The 18185-nt window shown below is 41.5% G+C and overlaps 1 protein-coding gene across 1 annotated transcript in view; it reads left to right on the top strand.

The window, feature by feature from the left end:
• Alg5 (ALG5 dolichyl-phosphate beta-glucosyltransferase) overlaps positions 1-6824 on the top strand; it is a 32377-nt gene extending 25553 nt beyond the window's left edge. Inside the window, exons 9-10 of the mRNA XM_048341493.1 lie at positions 4543-4628; positions 6618-6824. Coding sequence (XP_048197450.1) covers positions 4543-4628; positions 6618-6733 — 202 coding nt within the window. The 3' untranslated portion in view covers positions 6734-6824. The remainder of the gene's footprint in view (positions 1-4542; positions 4629-6617) is intronic.
• Positions 6825-18185: the final 11361 nt, after the last annotated feature.

An 18185-nucleotide genomic window follows, 5' to 3' on the forward strand; every position in this document is an offset into this window, starting at 1 on the left:
CTTTCTACATGTGGATAGATATTCAGTTTTCCCAGCATCTTTATGTATGTATGTTCTTTAGTCATCTTTGTCCTCTCCCTATTTCCTCTGTTCTCTTGTGAATAAATGTTCCCTGTTGGTCCTGTAATTTACCCTTTTCTACTTTTGTTCTTTGGAGTTAGTTTTATAACAGGTTTTTACATCTGTCCTGGTGCACACTGGGGACAATCTACCTGTGTTAGGCTTCCCAGTAGCTAAGATGACAAGTGTTTACCACCACAGTGTCCAGCTCTTTATTGCAGGGTGGGGGGAGGAGTGTCATGAGTTTTTTTTTCCTGCCCGGGATGGCATCAAACTGCAATCTGAACAATTTTAGCCTCTCAAGTTGCTAAGATGACAGATGAGCCACCAGTTCCCAGCTTCTTTTTCCCTTTTTTTTTTTTAGAGAAGCTACCTCATGAAACCATCTAGAGTATATCTACAGTGTCATTGGCAAAAATTGCTAAGATGCTGTTACTAAAGCAAAAAGTTCAACTAAAATACCAAGTTACTTACTATTTTTACTTCCTTCAATTCTTACTTATGCTGCCAAACTTTTTATCTCCTAGAACTGATTTTTGGCTTTCAACATGATCTTTTTATTGTATTCTTGTTTCATGACTACAGTGCCTTCTACAGCCCTATGAATGTCTCACTCACTGAAAACTCACATCTTCTGTTGCATTGTTTCTGAGGCTCCCAGTTTTTTTCCATGTTCCTTTTTATCATGGAAGTCTTTTTTTTTTTTTGGGTAGGGGTGGGGGGGGCGGGGCAGTTATGGGGCTTGAACTCAGGACTTGGGTGTTATTCCTGAGCTTTAGTGCTCAAGGCTAGTGTTCTACCACTTTGAGCCACAGTACCATTTCCGGCTTTTTTGTAGTTAATTGGAGATGAGTCTCACAAACTTCCCTGACTGGGCTGGCTTTGAACTGTGGGCCTTAGATCTGAGACTCCTGAATAGCTAGGACTACGCGAGGGCACAAGCCCCCAACTCCCAACTCATCAAAGTCTTTTTTTTTGCTTGGACTCAGGGCCTGAGCACTGTCCCTGGCTTCTTTTTGCTCAAGGCTAGCACTCTGCCACTTGAGCCATAGCGCCACTTCTGGCCGTTTTCTATATATGTGGTGCTTGGGAATCGAACCCAGGGCTTCATGTATACAAAGCAAGCACTCTTGCCACTGGGCCATATTCCCAGCTCATCAAAGTCTTTTCTCAGTGCCTTTGGCATGGCATTAAAATGCTTCTAAGAATCGTGTGGGCATCGTGTCTGGTTCACTGGTGGATTTCACTCCAGGTTAAACTAGCTGAGCCATGTGAGAATAATTGCCACCCCTTTACCCCTTTGGCTGGCCATTTTTCCTAAAGCGCAATTCTTTCCTCCCCTGCCTGGGAGCTCTGGACTCAGCTGTCCCCATTCATGGAGTCCCATAGGAGAGGAAGAACCTTACACAGATGGTCAGAGGCTTATTTGCAAGCCTCATCTCCACCCCTCCTGGCAGAGGGCCTTTGAAGTCTGCTCCCTAAGCATCCTTTAGGGCAGCCATTAGCTGCTTCTAGGCCTCTCCACTGCTGCTATTTCTTTTCATGGGACCCCTTGCCCACCATCATCTCCTCTCTTCTTTTGTGTCTTCAGGACCAGGCTACTGTCTTTTAGCTTTTTTTTCTCAAGGCTGCTCTTTACCATTTGAGCCACAGCTCCTCTTTGGCAGTAAAAGTCATACTTTTCCTGCCAGGGCTGGCTCTGAACTATGATTTCAGACCTCAGCCTCCTGACTAGTGGCTGTTTCTCCCATTATTATTGCCTTGGTTTCAGTAGGATTACAGAGGGAACAGGAGGTAGGTGTTTCACAGGGTCCCTGGATATATTATTAAGGGAATAGCTGCACCAGCAACTAGTAGCCTCAAAGAGCATGTAGAGCTGCCCACCCCTAATTTGCAAAGTGACTTGCATGCCATAAGTGACTTGGTATTTTAGTTGAACTTTTTGCTTTAGTAACAGCATCTTAGCAATTTTTGCCAATGACACTGTAGATATACTCTAGATGGTTTCATGAGGTAGCTTCTCTAAAAAAAAAGAAAAGGAAAAAGAAGCTGGGAACTGGTGGCTCACATCTGTCATCTTAGCAACTTGAGAGGCTAAAATTGTTCAGATTGCAGTTTGATGCCATCCCAGGCAGGAAAAAAAAATTCATGATACCTCCCCTTCCCCCTGCAATAAAGAGCTGGACACTGGTGGCAAACGCTTGTCATCTTAGCTACTGGGAAGCCTACCACAGGTAGATTGTCCCCAGTGTGCACCAGGACAGATGTAAAACCCTGTTATAAAACTAATTCACGGACAGAAGTAGACTAATAGTGCAAGGGTTAGAGCACCAGCCTTGCATGAAAAAGCTAAAGGAGAGTGAGAGACTCTTGAGTATAAGCCCCAGTACTGTTATGCACGCATACATATGCACACACACACACACACACACACGCACACACAATCAATAACTAGAAAAACTCAGGACTGGAGGTGTAGCTTAGCCATAATAAAAGTGATTGCTTGCCAAACACAGGCCCTGAGTTAAGAAAGAAAGACAAGAAAGGAGATACAGGACAATAAAAACTTTTCAGTCTCACACATTTCATTTGTTTCTGCTTTGTAAATGTAAGTAGTGTTAACTATTCGATGCTCATCTTCTCCTATTCCTTTTCATTTGTTGTGTTTTTGAATAGTCATTGGCTACATACTGATTCCATTAGGAAGAACTTAGTGATCTTATTAACCAGGTTACTGAATACCATTAGAACTTAGTCCACTAGCTAATATTTCAATTTGGGGGTAAAAAGCTAAGTGCTAAGTACCTGGCTCACTGAAATTACTTCCTTAATCTGGAAGGATCATAATTTTATATAACAAGTTAACAGAACTCCTGTATAGTCATTTTAAGAACACAAGCCACTTTTGTACACGGTTTTTATCATCTTAGCTAAATATTTTATTAGGATAAGAGGGGAAAAACAGGTTTTTTTTTAAAAAATGCAGTCTCATATCTACTTATCCAAGTACTCAGGGTTTAAGCCAGCTACATAATGGTTGGTGATGCCAATGCAGCTAGCGCAAAACAAATTCTGGTTGTATGGAGTTGGAGACCCCCAGCACAGTGGGCTTTAGACATTCTCTCTGTCATGTTCTCATCTTTCAATTGAACTCTTGACATTTAAACCATGCTCTATGCAGTCCAGAAAAGGGGGGGAAGGGGTGGGGTGCCATGAGACAGTGGGACCCAAGGATGGAAGCAAAGCAGCACTGACTTCAGAGATAATCAGAAGAGCTCAGTCCTGGGACTTGAACTCAGGACCTGGGCTCTATTCCTGAGCTTCTTTGGCTCAAGGCTAGCACTCCCCCACTTGAGCCACAGTGCTACTTCTGGCTTTTTCTGTTTATGTGGCACTGAGAAATCAAATTCCAGGCTTCATGCATACTATACACTAAGCCACAGCCCTGGCTCAGAAATATTCTAAGCAGTTTACAGAAAACCCTATAGGCCAGAATTCAGAAACTCCAAGAAAAGAAGATTTGACATACAGCTAGGAGCTGACCAAAGAAGAGCTAAAAAAAACTACCTGAGTAAAAGGATAAGGGGGATCCAGACTAAATGGTTCTAGCTGTGTGTTGGACCCTATATCCAGACAAAATGTCAAGCCAGGTGCCAGTGGCTCACACCTGTAATCCTAGCCACTCAGGAGACTGAGATCTGAAGATTGAAGTTAGAAGCCAGCCTAGGCAGAAAGGTCCATCAAACTCTTTATCTCCAATTAGTCACAAAAACGCCCGAAGTAGAGGTATAACTCAAGTGGTAGAGTGCCAGACTTGAATAAGAAAAGCTAAGAGACAACACTCAGGTCCTGAGTTCAAGCCCCATTACTAGCACACACATACAGAGAAAAAGACTAGTTGTCTAGTTCCTGTGTGTGTACTTGTCCACAACCAAGGAACCTCAGCTAGGCCACAGCAACCTTTCTGTCACTCCCATACTGTTTTCATCCAGGACCACACAGGGAAGGTCACAAGGACGTGTTTTAGAGAAGAACCATCAATTCTTTGGTAGCAGGAAAAAATAATTGAGCTCCTAGAGCTTCACTGATTTCTGCTTCTTTAGCTCTCTGAAAATGCTCTCTGTTCTATACCTCAACCAGGCAAGGCAAGGTTGGAGTTGAAAACTATCCATCTTGCACATTTCTAGGATTAAATTTTCTCTTGGGGCCCAGAAGGCGGTTTTCATTTCTGAGGATTTCTGAGTGGCGGTGAAGATACAGCGTTTCCCATTTAAGTGTTAGGTAATGACATTAAATAGCTTATTGGTCTTGGAGTTCCTGTTCCACTTAGTGCTCAGCTATTTGACCTTCTCAAAGAGTCTGATCTTTAGCTTACAGTACCAGCCTCTGCCTTGTAAGCTTTAAACCTTGCCAAGGTAGGGATTGAATTATGTACTCTTTGTCCTTTAAAAAAAATAAGTATCAATATATTTTCTATTTCAGGGCTTTTGATGTAGAACTGCTCTACATAGCACAGTTCTTTAAAATTCCAATAGCAGAAGTTGCTGTCAACTGGACTGAAATTGAAGGTGAGTCTATAGTTTGTTTATCACTGATCTTGGATTGGTCAAGGGGGTCAGGGCAGGTATCTCAAAAAGTCCCTTCTTGGGGTCTTTAGTAGGCCTCCTACCCTTGCTAAAAACACTTTTAAGCCAAATCTTTTCCAATAGGCAGTCTCTCAGTAGTCCATTATAAATGCCTACAAACCACTAGGTAAAACTAAAGAAGTTATAAGTATTTATACTTCAAATGCCCACCTTCCCTTCTGAGCCTTCCCCTCGCCCATACCACTACCACATTTATTTTTTCAGACATGTTCACTACCTTGCCTACCATGGTTTTGAACTCATGGACTCAAGAAGTCCTCTCATCTCCCGTACCAATGTACAGAGCCATTTACTGAATTTGATCTGATTCTGTACATGTCTCCAAAAATGTGGATGTACTCTCGAATCCATAATAATATGAAGTGAACCATAAATCTCAATCATTCCTGTTCTGAAAAGCTTACTCATCTCTGACTTCATAGATTTTTTTTAAAAATATGCTCTAGTTTTCTTCTTTTCTTAGCTTAGGAATGAATCTGAATAATTTGATAGTGTGGGAGCAATGAATACAATCTGATGGGGAGTTTTTCAAAGTCTACCTCTCCCCTGGGTGCAGAACCAGTCTCAAGCAAGAGTATATAAATATGTACTTGGGAAGGATTCGAACCTCTATCTGTCCCTTTCTTGGAGAGTCGTGGTTGGAATTACCCTGTGGTGCTCTGGAACACCAAACCCCTGATAGTTAGGGCAGAGAAAGGTTAGGAACCAGTCTCAAGATGGTCTAGAAGGGATTTGTACCTTTAGGGTCTTGCTAAATTCAACTGAATTTGAAGAAACTTAACCCCACTGTTATTAATGTAGAATCAGAGGGCTAGAAGCAGGTGACAAAGGGTTATTGAGAATTGACTATTGATCTGTGTTAATCTAGGCCCAACAGAGACCCTCTGGGAAGGGGGACCGGGGGCTTGAAATCCATGCTCCATGTCATGTTTACACCATTTGCTTCTTTACATTGCAGAGGTGATTGTAGGTACCTCAACTTCCCCCTTTGTGGAATGAAGATAATATTAATCCTCTGGTTAATCATACAGAAAGAAATTAACATCTACAAAAGTGCTTTAGTGGTTACTTTTCAGAAGAAAGCTATTAGAAATTCAGAGCCGGGTGATTGGCATTCTTTGAGAATGAGGTATTACTAAAATGTTAATGAAACTACAAACCTTCCTCAGCTAGGTGTTTGTGTGTCTTCAGGTGTGTTATAGGTAACACTTGTCAGAACCCACGCCTGGCTTTGCGTCAGACATTTAAGTAGACAATGTAATCTGAGACAGAGGTCTGGACAGAATCCCAAAGTTTGATCCTCAGTATTATTTTTCACAATTCAGATTGGGGCATTTGTAGAAATATTGTAGTGCCCTGGGCTATGTTGTAGGTGCTGTGCTTGTTTTTCATAAACCAGCACCAGGCCCAATCAGAAGTCTTTGTATTGCACCTTCTTAGAGCTCTTACATCCCTAAGATGTCTTTTTACTCTATTTCAAGGCCTCTGACATTGTCATACTAGAGCTTCTCCCAAGTTTCACTGCACTTCAAGATGTTTTTTTGTTGTTGTTGTTTTTTAAACGATTGACTTTGGCTGTGAAATTTTTAAATTTTTAAAATAAAATCAAATAGAATAAAATCAAAGTGCTAGAAACTTAACAAAGATCATCCACACCTCCCCTTCTGTCTCTTAGGTGGTTAATTCAAGATAAGAATCTTACAGACTTTTCTACTCAGGCTGGCTTTGAACCAGGATCCTCAGACCTCATCAGCCTCCTGAGCAGCTAAGGTTACAGTCATGAGCTACCAGCACCCTTCCTTTTTTTTTTCAACTGAGGATCTAATCCAGATACTCGGGTATTCTAGGCAGTTGCCCTAAACAGATACATTTTCTCCTGAATTTGTTCATTTTTAATTTTTTTAATTGCAGGTTCTAAATTAGTTCCATTTTGGAGCTGGCTACAAATGGGCAGGGACCTCCTTTTTATCCGACTACGATACTTGACTGGAGCCTGGAGGCTGGAACACACTGCGAAAACCAATTAGACCACGTGTGGACTTTGATTGTATGCATATCCATCAGTGTCACATTATTTCATTTGAAATTAATGCTTCCAATAAAGCAGGAATAAATGTATTGTCAGTGTCTATCTTAGGATAATCTTTGGTCTCTTTTGAGACCTAAATGGTTTCTCTTAAAGGCATTTGTATCATTGGTCAGATTTTCTACTACTTTAGCAATTTTGTCACTGTGATTCTAAGAAATATTGTAGACAAGCAATTATTTTAACTCTCAAGTGCCTGCATATTTTGTATGACCTTAAACACAAATCACAATTATAACCATTTTCAGAGACTTAAGAAATGAAGTTAATGTGCCAAGCACAGCTGGCTTACCCCTGTAATCCTAACTACTTGGGAGGCTGAGATCTGAGAATTGCAATTCAGAGGTAACCAGGGCAGGAAAGTCTGTGAGATTCCAATTATCTGCTCAGACTTCAAGCACCAATACCTGCACAGAAAAAAATAAATTTATAAAGAAAGGAAGGAGGAAGAAAGAGAGAAAACAAAAGTCAGTATATAAACAAATGGAAAAGCTAGAATTTACTTCAGTAGTTTGAAAACCAGTAATAATAGCACTCTGTTGCTATTTCAAGAAGTGATAAACTCTTTGAAAATAGAAGCTACTTTATGCAAATTAGTATCCCTAGCTCTTTGCTTATGTAGCAAACATGTAAATGATGGTAAGTGAATAAGCAGGCTTAATTTACTGCTAGATTTTTAAGAGCCTTTAAGCCACTCAAGTGAACACAGCAAAGCAAGGCTTATGGGGGTAGAAACAAATAAAAAGTAAATAGAAGAAATACCATGAGCATTTATAAGAATGTGGTATATAAGCCTTAAGCCAAGATTAAGAATCTCTAAGGCAATGAAATGATTAATTTTTGTTCTTTTAAGCACATGATTAATATGTATATTTGAAACAGTTTTTAGTGTCAATGCTTCCTAAAGACTAAAGGTTTCTGGTATCATCAATGTCACCTTAACTTTTTGAAGCACAGGTCTCCTAAACATAGAATAAAACCCAAAGTATCTGAAGGAAAGACAGCTTAATTTGATTTACAAGGCTTGCTAGCCTAATGAGCAGCAATAACAAAAGTGGAATACTGCCCTTTGTGTGTATGTGCAAGTATTAGAGCTTGAACTCAGAGCCTAGGCCCTGTCCCTAACTTTTAAGCTCAAGACTAGCACTCTACCCCTTGAGCCACAGCTCCACTTCCAGGTTGTTGGGGATTGAGGGTGGTTAACTGGAAATAAAGAGTCTCTTGGACTTTTCTTTCTAGGCCGGCTTAAAAAAATAGTGATCCAGAAGAAGGGACGAGGTAACAAACAGTACAAGAAATGTATCCAATGCCTAAGGTATGAAACTGCAACCTCCCTGTAATTCAGTGCGATAATAAAATAAAATATATTTTAAAAAAATAGTGATCCTCTGATCTCAGCCTTCTGAGTTGTTAGGATGGAAAGCATGAGCCATCAGCACCCCATCCTTTTTAATATGTCAGGGAACTGTGACCTGCACTTTACATACATTATTTAGATAAATCTGATTAATCAATGACCATGCTGCTTTACTAAGTGAATACTAGACATATACAAGTAATGTGCCTCAAACTATACCAATGGCCAGTTAGTTGAACTTCTACTGAAAGAAGAAATAGGAAATATAACATTACTAGTATGTAATTGAAATTGACGTGATAATCTCATTATGAGACAACCTGCTTCCTTCTGATTTAGAGAATTTTCCCCCTTTTTCGTCTTCTGATAATTGTGGTTTGAAAATAGAGCTTAATATTCAGCTTGCTTGCTCAGCTGGGACTCTACCATTTGAGCCATGCTTCTAGTCCAGCATTTTTTTCTGGTTAATTAGACATGAAGTTGGTGGACTTTCCTGCTGAAACTGACTTCAAGCTACAATCCTCCATATTTCTGCCTCCTGATTGTCTAGGATTACAGGCAAAAGTCACTGGTACCTAGCTTAGAATTCCTTTAAAAACAGAAACCTTGTCTAACTTGTTTCTCCGAAACATCTTAAATTGTGACTGCTCAAAAAAAATTTCCCAAATGATTATATAACACTACCATTTCAACTCATTTGTCAAAAAATAATTACATGAATGAGATTATCCATTTATGAACAGGTCAATCTCTGAAGGAGCAGCCTAGCAAATGGCCTTGTTTTTATGCTATCTCAAGAGCACTAAATCCACAAAATAACTTTATTTTGTTAATCCAGTAAGAAATGAACACTTTTGTATTTCACTGACATTGAAGTAAACTCCAGGTCATTTTCAATGGTTCTAAGACCCAGAACTTTTCTAGATTTGATCCAATCTAGTTTCTTTTGGGTGGGTGGGGGAGGGGGGCGGCCAGTCCTGGGCCTTGGACTCAGGGCCTGAGCACTGTCCCTGGCTTCTTCCCGCTCAAGGCTAGCACTCGGCCACCTGAGCCACAGCGCCCCTCCTGGCCGTTTTCCATATAGGTGGTGCTGGGGAATCGAACCGAGAGCTTCATGTGTAGGAGGCAAGCGCTCTTGGCCACTAGGCCATATTCCCAGCCCTCAATCTAGTTTCTGATGGGACTGAGGGCTGAGAAAGGAAAAGAGACAGAAATGGCTCTTACTAAATAGTATCACAAAACACCACCAAAATCCTGAGAGCTGGGCACTGGTAACTCACACCTGTGATCCTAACTACTAAGGAGGCTGAGACCTGAAGGACTATGGTTTGAAGCCATCCTAGCAGAAAAATCCATGATACTCCATCCTCAATTAGGCATCAAATTGGTGGGCCAGAGAGGTAGCTCAAGTGATAGAGCACTAGCTCTGAGTAAGCAACTCTAGTGAGAGCAAAAGGCTCCAACTTCAAGGCTCAGCACACACACACACACACACACACACACCACACACACACACACACACACACACACACACACACACCGACACCTCTTCCTCCAGCGAAAATGAAAGTATATCTATCTCTGACTCATAAATTTCTATGGTAACTATAACAAGAAGTTTGTCCATGGAGGGCAGATGACTTATTTGACAGTACTACCATCATGGCAGGTTATTAAACCAGGGCCCCAAGACTCAAAACACAGAATTGTAGGGGAAGTTAAAGACTTAAATATAACAATGCAGCAGGCCCCTGATCTGCCAGGAATGCATCCCAGAACCCCTAGTGAGTTACTGTGGATAGTATCTACAAAACACCAGCTATCTTGTCTTTTTCCTATACATATACATGGTAACAATTAATTTACAAATCACAGTAAAAGATTTAACAACAACAGTAAGCAATTATAACCATATGGTATAGTACATGTTATATGAATGTTGTCTTTTGCTTTCAGAATCCCTTCCTGTGACCATACTCACCCATGCTCTAGACCAGGGCTTGAGAGTAAAACTGTTGGAAAGGAAGAACGTCTATGCTCATTGCCCTGTACTGAGTCAGTCCATCTCAGAGTACATACTGAATGCCTAGCAGAGCTACATTAAAATGGTGTTGAAGCCAGGCATCCTTGGACCTTGACTCGTGCCTGTAATCCCACCTACTCAGGAGGCCAAGATCTGAGGATCACAGTTGGAAGCCAGCCCAAGCAGGGAAGTTTTGCAGCAGTCCTCACACCAGCCCCCTGGGGTTTAGGATTTCAACGAGAGAAAATCTGTGCAAGCCCTGAGTCCTTAGCATACACGAATCTACAAGAATCCTCACTTTTTTTTTTTAATTTAAGAGTTTAAAAAGTAAAACAAGAGTTTACCTTTTAAAATTATTATTGTTGTTCCTGGGGCTTGAACTCAGAGCCTGGGCACTGGCCTGGGCAGTGTCCCTGGGCTTCTTTTGCTCAAGGCTGCCACTCTACCACTGAGCCAGAGTGCCACTCCCAGCTTTTTCTGTGTATGTGGTGCTGAGGAATCCAACCCAGGGTTTCTTGTGTGCTAGGCAAGCACTCTACTACTAAGCCACATTCTCATCCCAAGAGTTTATCTTTTTCCTAGTCCTGCTCTTCTTACTACTGCTACCACTTCAACAACTACTAGGTTGTTTCCTGGTTTTATTTATATTTTATTTATTATCTTTATTTAAAAGGTGATGAACAGAGGGGTTACAGTTACATAAGTAAGGTAGTGATTATGTTGTGTTTTTTAAACGCTGTTACCCCATCCCTCATTTCCTCCCATCTCCTACTTACTCCTCCTTACTAGCCTCCCCAATCCCAAATTGTAAGGCTTATATCCAAACTAGTGTCAACTGAGTATCATTGTTGCATTAGTTCATCCTTTGACCTGCTGTTTCTATGATTCCTTTCCCTTTCCCTGGTCAAATCTTATTTATAAGACACAAGATACCAAAAACTAAGAAAAATGAAAGAAAAAAATTCAAGATATGGAAAGAAATGGTTCTTATGTCCTGTACGTACTTTTTTTTCATTTCTCTTAGTGTCCTGGTTTTATTTTTAATGAGGGATTTTTCCTAAATTCAAAATATAAAAGTCTAAGCTGACACCTGTTGAGATCTGAGGATTGTAGTTGAAAGCCAGTCTAAGCAGGAAAGTCTATGAGACACTTACCCCTGATTAACTACCCAAAAAGTTGGAAGTGGAGCTGTGGCTCAAGGGACAGAGTGCTAGCCTTGAGCACAAAAAGCCCAGGGACAGTACCCAGGCCCTGAGTTCAAGCCCCAGGACCAGTTTTTTAAAAAAAATTGTGGGGCTGGGAATATGGCCTAGTGGCAAGAGTGCTTGCCTTGTGTGCATGAAGCCCTGGGTTCGATTCCCCAGCACCACATATATAGAAAATGGCCAGAAGTGGCTCTGTGGCTCAAGTGGCAGAGTGCTAGCTAGCCGTGAGCAAAAAGAAGCCAGGGACAGTGCTCAGGCCCTGAGTCCAAGGCCCAGGACTGGCAAAAAAAAAGAAAAAGTGAAGGAAAGAAGAATGGAATATTGCTAATATTTGTTCTAGAAAAAAAATATATGCTTGCAATCTATATTTTATTAAAAATGGTTTAACAGGCTGGCTCTGGTAGCTCATACCTGTAATCCTAGCCACTCAGGAGGCTAAGATCTAAGGGTGGCAGTTCAAAGCCAGCCCAAAATGATAAATACATGAGATTCTTAGCTCCAGTCAACCACCAGAAAACTGAAAGTGGCACTGTGGCTCAAAGTAGTAGAACATTAGCCTTGAGGGAGGAAACTAAGGAACAGCATCTAAACCCTGAGTTCAAGCCCCATAACCAAAAGTTAAAAAAAAGTTTAACAGGGCTGGGGATATAGCCTAGTGGCAAGAGTGCCTGCCTCGGATACACGAGGCCCTAGGTTCGATTCCCCAGCACCACATATGCAGAAAACGGCCAGAAGCGGCGCTGTGGCTCAAGTGGCAGAGTGCTAGCCTTGAGCGGGAAGAAGCCAGGGACAGTGCTCAGGCCCTGAGTCCAAGGCCCAGGACTGGCCAAAAAAAAAAAAAAAAGTTTAACAAATGGAACATGTTTTGTTGAGGAGTAGGGGAGGAGGAGGAGCAGATGAACAGAGAGGAAGGCTAGGCAAATCCAGGTACTATATCCAGTATACATATGTAGATATGATACTTTGAGGGTATTTGAAAGTAGGAATGGAACTGGGGAAGCTGATAGAGAATGTTATAAGAGATGACACACATCAAGATGCATGTACTTATAATCTGATTTATGAACTTGAAACCTCTTTGTGCAACTACTTACTAAAAAGTAAAACTAAAAAATAAAACTAAATATGATTGTATTTTATTTTTGCCAGTCCTGGGGCTTGAACTCAGGGCCTGGGTTCTGTCACTAAGCTTCTTTTCCTCAAGGCTAGCATGCTACCACTTGAATATCAGCACCACTTCCTGCTTTTTCTGTGTATGTGGTACTGAAGAATTGAATCCAGGGCTTCATGCATGCTAAGCAAGCACTCTGCCACTAAGTCACATTCCAAGCCCTAAACATAATTTTAAAAGAGGGGGAGAAAATGGGCTGGGAATGTGACTTAGAGGTAGAGTGCTTGCCTAGCATGCATGAAGGCCTGGGTTTGATTCCTCAGCACAACATAAACAGAAAAAGCTCAAAGTGGCGCTGTGGCTCAAGTGGTAGAGTGCTAGCCTTGAGCAAAAAGAAACCAGGGACAGGGCCAAGCCCCAAGACTGGCAAAAAGAAAAGAAAACAAAACAAAACAAAACATAGCTTAGCTAGGTGCCTGTAACTCATTCCTGTAATCTTAGCTACTCAAGAGGCTACTATCTGAGGATCATGGTTTGAAGTCTGCTCAAGCAAGAAAAGTCCATGACATTCTGATCTTCAATTAACCACCCCAAAAAGCCAAAAGTAGAGGTTTGTCTCAAGTGGTAGAATGCCAGCCATTATGGGTAAAGCTAAGAAACAGTACTTAGACCCTGAGTTTAAGCCCCAGTACTAGTGTGTGTGTGTATGTGTGTGCATGTGCACACAATTCTGTGCAAACAAAGCATTTTATTTGTACAAATATTCAAATATTGCTTTTAGAGATAGTTATTAGCATCAAAAGAATTTTAATATCTCTTTAAATAGCTCTTTAATATCTCCCAGAATTCTACAAACAAAAGATAAACTGAATAATTAATTAAAGAACAATTTTTAAAAAGATAAATTGAGGAGTTGGGGATATGGCCTAGTGGCAAGAGTGCCTGCCTCATATACATGAGGCCCTGGGTTCGATTCCCCAGCACCACATATACAGAAAATGGCCAGAAGTGGCGCTGTGGCTCAAGTGGCAGAGTGCTAGCCTTGAGCAAAAAGAAGCCAGGGACAGTGCTCAGGCCCTGAGTCCAAGCCCCAGGACTGGCCAAAAAAAAAAAAAAAGATAAATTGACCCAGGTGCTGGTGACTTATGCTTGCAATCCTAGCTACTCACAAGGCTGAAATTAGGATCACAGTTAAGACCCGTATCTCCAATCAGAAGTGGTGCTGTGGCTCAAAAGGGTAGAGTAATAGCTTAGCAAAAAAGCTCAGGGCCTGAGTTCAAGCCCCACAACTGATACACATACATGCACATACACAGAAAGAGAAGTTGAAGACAAATGCATGGATCAAAGACTATTAAGTTTTCATTAATCCTTGTAAAGAAGGTAGCCTCCCCCAAGTGGCAAAAGGCACATTCTAATCACCTAATTACTAGGAAGGAATGAGCCCTTCTTTGCTAGGCAGCTGCAGGCTGGGTTCTGACTGCTCTAAGAGCCCCAGCCTGTTTTAAAGGAGAGGAGATCTTCCTAATCAATTTGTGACAAAGGCAAAACTTGAATTTAATCTACTCATTTGGTTTACTTAGAGTTGGCACTAAATCTCAACTATCATTGTAGGAGCTTACCTTTTATATCAGAAAACATTGCATAGTTCTCAAATCCAAATTAAATTGATCTTTAACATAAAATTAAGTGTCTGCTACTTGAAGGAGAGGAGGAAACGCATTTATTCCTGTAAGAACAAGGTATCACAAAACCAACTCCCCATATAACTCACAAAAGTACGTAAAACTTTTTTTGGGGGGGGAGGGGGCTGAGGCCAGGACTTGAACGCAGTACCTGATGCTTTCCCTCATTAGCTAGTGCTCTAACTGAGCCACAGCTCCAACCCCTAATATTTAAATTTAAAAGGCCTAGTTATATTAGAGTTTGTGTCACATATAACCATCAAATAATTAAATCCTGCATTAAAACAAATAATAAGAATGTAGTGTTAGCTTTCCAGTGGAAGTAAGTTTCAGTGTATACATTTCTCTCTCCATTTCCTTTAACGTGCCTTCCACTTGCCCAGGAGATGACAAATCACCTCCAATCTCACTCCTACCACGTACATGTCTGTACACATATGTACGCGCCCGCGCGTTTTACCAAGAGAAGACCAAAGACAGGCATTGCTTTTTCCTGGTTGGGAAACCAAAAATCTGATGTGAATCCAAGCTCAGAATCTATTACTCTGTCATTGTTTTGGCTGGTTCTAAGACTTGAACTCAGGGTCTGGGCCTTGTCTCTGAGCTTCTTTGTGCTCAAGGCTAGTGTTCTGCCACTTCAGCAACCTCTTCCAGCTTTTTCTGAGTAGAGACTCACAGACTTTCCTGCCTGGGATGGCTTCAAACTGTGATCCTCGGGGCTGGGGATATGGCCTAGTGGCTAGAGTGCCTGCCTCGTATTCATGAGGCCCTGGGTTCAATTCCCCAGCGTCACATATACAGAAAATGGCCAGAAGTGGCGCTGTGGCTCAAGTTGCAGAGTGCTAGCCTTGAGCAAAAAGAAGCCAGGGACAGTGCTCAGGCCCTGAGTCCAAGCCTCAGGACTGGCCAAAAAAAACAAAACAAAAAAAAACAAACAAAAAACAAACAAAAAAAAACTGTGATCCTCAGATCTTAGCCTCCTGAGTAGCTAGGATTACAGGCGTGAGGATTGCAGGTGTCTGGCCTATGAGAATCTATCTCCAATTAACTACTAACAAAGCTAGAAGTGGGGAAATCACTGAAATGGTATAGTGCAACCTTTGAGCACAAAAGCTCAGAGATGGTGTCCAGTTCAAGCCCCAGGGCCAGTCAAAAAAGAGGATCAAATAAGGTATTTTAAAAAGCAACAACAGATAAGAAGGTAGTGCCAATTTTAAAAACATCTACATATCAAAAGAAAAAAATAATCAGAATGGGAAGGTACTAAAGTTGCATACAGCTCAGAAAGGATATTACCCAGAATATAGAAAGAATTCTTACAATTCCACACAATGACAGAACAAAAATAATTAGCTAGAAAAATAGGCAAAAGATTTGAATAGATACTTCTCCAGAGAAGATGTACAAATCAACACGAATATAAAGAAGTGGAGTGAAGTATTGTTTTTCTCTTATAGAAGAGGTTTAATCCTCAGTATGAGAGAAACAGAGACACTGAGAGAGATGCTGAATCAGAAAGACTATAAATCTCAAATTGTTAGTGAAACTTGGCTCACAAATATTTTCTTTGGCCTGCACCTTAAAAACAAATCTGGTAAGTTAACAATGTTTTTTAAATTGTAAGATTTTCCACAAAATTCTGGGTTTCTTTTATCTCTTACATCTCCATTCTCCCAGGGCGACAGTAGGCTGTAGCTAAATTTGCAGTTGTATTCTCCAGTCTCCACCCTTAGTTTAGTGCTCAGGCTGGCTATCATGGACCTTTCATGTTAACTTTCCCTGCCGGGTCCCAGCCAGCATTGTTTGCAGTCCTGCTTTTGTTGAGGGAGATTTGAAAGAAGTTGCAAGGAAGCCAGGCGCTGGGGGCTCACACTTGTAATCCTAGCTACTCAGGAGACTGAGATCTGAGGCTCAAGGTTGGAAACTGGTTTGGGAAGAAATGGACCTTTGAGATTCTTATCTCCAATTAACAACTAAAAAAGCTGGAAATAGGAGTATGGCTCAAGTGGTAGAGCACTAGCCTTTAGCAAAAAGAGGGTCAGGAACAAAGCTCAGGCCCTGAGTTCAAGTCCTATGATTGGCACCAAAACATTGTAGTCTAGGCTGGCCTCTGGCCAAAAAAATAAGTAAATCATGACACTATCTCAGCAATAAGCAAAACAAAAAGAAAAAAAGGTGGAGTCATGGCTCAAGTGGTAGAGTATCTGCCTAAATACATGGAGCCCTGAGTTCAAACCTTAGTACTGACAAGAATGTAACAGGAAAGAAAGAAAGAAAGAAGGGAGGGAGGGAGGGAGGAAGGAAGGTAGGAAGGAAGGAAGTTAGTTTTGAGGAATGGTGGGACATGATCCCTCATAGATGAGCAACATAATTGCAAGTTGTCTTCTTATCTCTGGCAGGATTCTTTGCTCTTTTTCTAAGGCTATTTTGTTTTCCTCTCACTTTTTGGTGGTGACACTGTGTGTGTGTGTGTGTGTGTGTGTGTGTGTGTGTGTGTGTGTGTGTGTCTGCTAATACTGGGGCTTGACCTCAGGGCTTCAGCACTATTTCTTCCTTTTTTTTTTTTTTTTTTTGGTTGGTCATGGGGCTTGAATTCAGGGCCTGGGCTCTGTCTCTGAACTTTTTTGCTCAAGACTAGCACTTTACCACATTGAGCCACAGCCCCACTTCTGGTTTTCTGGTAGTTAATTGGAGTTAATTGGCTGGCTTCAAACTGTGATGGTCAGATCTCAGCTTCCTGAGTAGCTAGGATTATAGGCATGAGCCACCGGTCCCCAGCTTCTTTAGGTTCTTTACTCATGGCTGGCACTCTACCACTTGGGTGACAGCTCCACTTCTAGCTTGAGTCTTAGGGACTTTTCTGCCCATACTAGTTCAAACCTTGATCCTCAGACCTCAGCTTCCTGAATAGCTAGGATTACAGGTGTCAGCTGGAAGCACTTGGCTACAACTCCATCTGTCCTCTAAACACCTTCCTGTTATTTTTACCAAATACCAAGCATGTAATTCACTCAGTGAATATTTGTTGAGCACCTACTCTGTGCTTAGCATTGTTCCAGCCTAAAGATCACAGTAGTAACTGGTCCAAAAAAATGTTGGAGGCATGGTTCAAGTGGTAGGACAGCAACTTGGCACATGCAACACCCTGAGTCCCAACCTTAATACCACCAAAAATAAACCACTAGTCCAATTCTAGCTGGGCAGAGTTTCACAATAGATTTCCTGCTCTTCACTGCTAAATCAAGATAATCTGTCATCTCCTTGTCTCTTCTTAGTGTTTATTGACAATGAGCTGCCATGTAATATCATTTTCTTAGGAAAATTATCTAATAGTTTTCTTAGAAAAAATTCAAGAAATTGGTATTGAAAACCTCAGAAGATTCTGCACATAATAGGCATTCTCAGTTGCTGTTAGGAAAATGGAGAAGAAAGGAAGGAAACAGGCCGGGCTTGATCTTCCATGCGTGAGGCCTGTTTATTGAGATATGACAGTAAAGGGCATAGCCTGCCCCCAGGTTTGGAAACTGTGCCAAGAGATGGGACAGGAGTTGGTTTTTTATGACTTCTGAGCAAGGAGCCAGAGGTTAATGAAAAAGCCATTATTAGTCTAGGGAGGTGAGGGGCTTTTCAGTTAGGCCCACAATGGAATGTTTACAGCTAGGCTTAGGTAGATTCCCCTGCTTGCACCAGGCAGTCTGAACTTATCTTTGGTGGCTTGCCTGTATATGTATGTATCTGTGGAAATGGTGGGGGCCAATCCTTCATATTCCATCTTTGGATACATAGACTGTGCCAAGAGAGGAGAGGCAAGTCCCGCATATAGGGTCTTTGGGTACATAAAAAGATTGGGCTGAGAGGGGAGCGACGTGAAGTTTAGGACAAAGCAGATTCCCATCTGTTGCCTCTGTGTTCTAACAGTTGTGCCTGTTTAGTTGGTGTGCTTGGTAAAGAGCTGAGAGGGTATGAACTCCAGCATGCCCTCTGCCACCAGGTCAGCACCCACAGGGCTGTG

The sequence above is a fragment of the Perognathus longimembris genome, chromosome 3 (genome assembly GCF_023159225.1).
Source record: "Perognathus longimembris pacificus isolate PPM17 chromosome 3, ASM2315922v1, whole genome shotgun sequence".
In the NCBI taxonomy this organism is placed as follows: domain Eukaryota; kingdom Metazoa; phylum Chordata; class Mammalia; order Rodentia; family Heteromyidae; genus Perognathus; species Perognathus longimembris.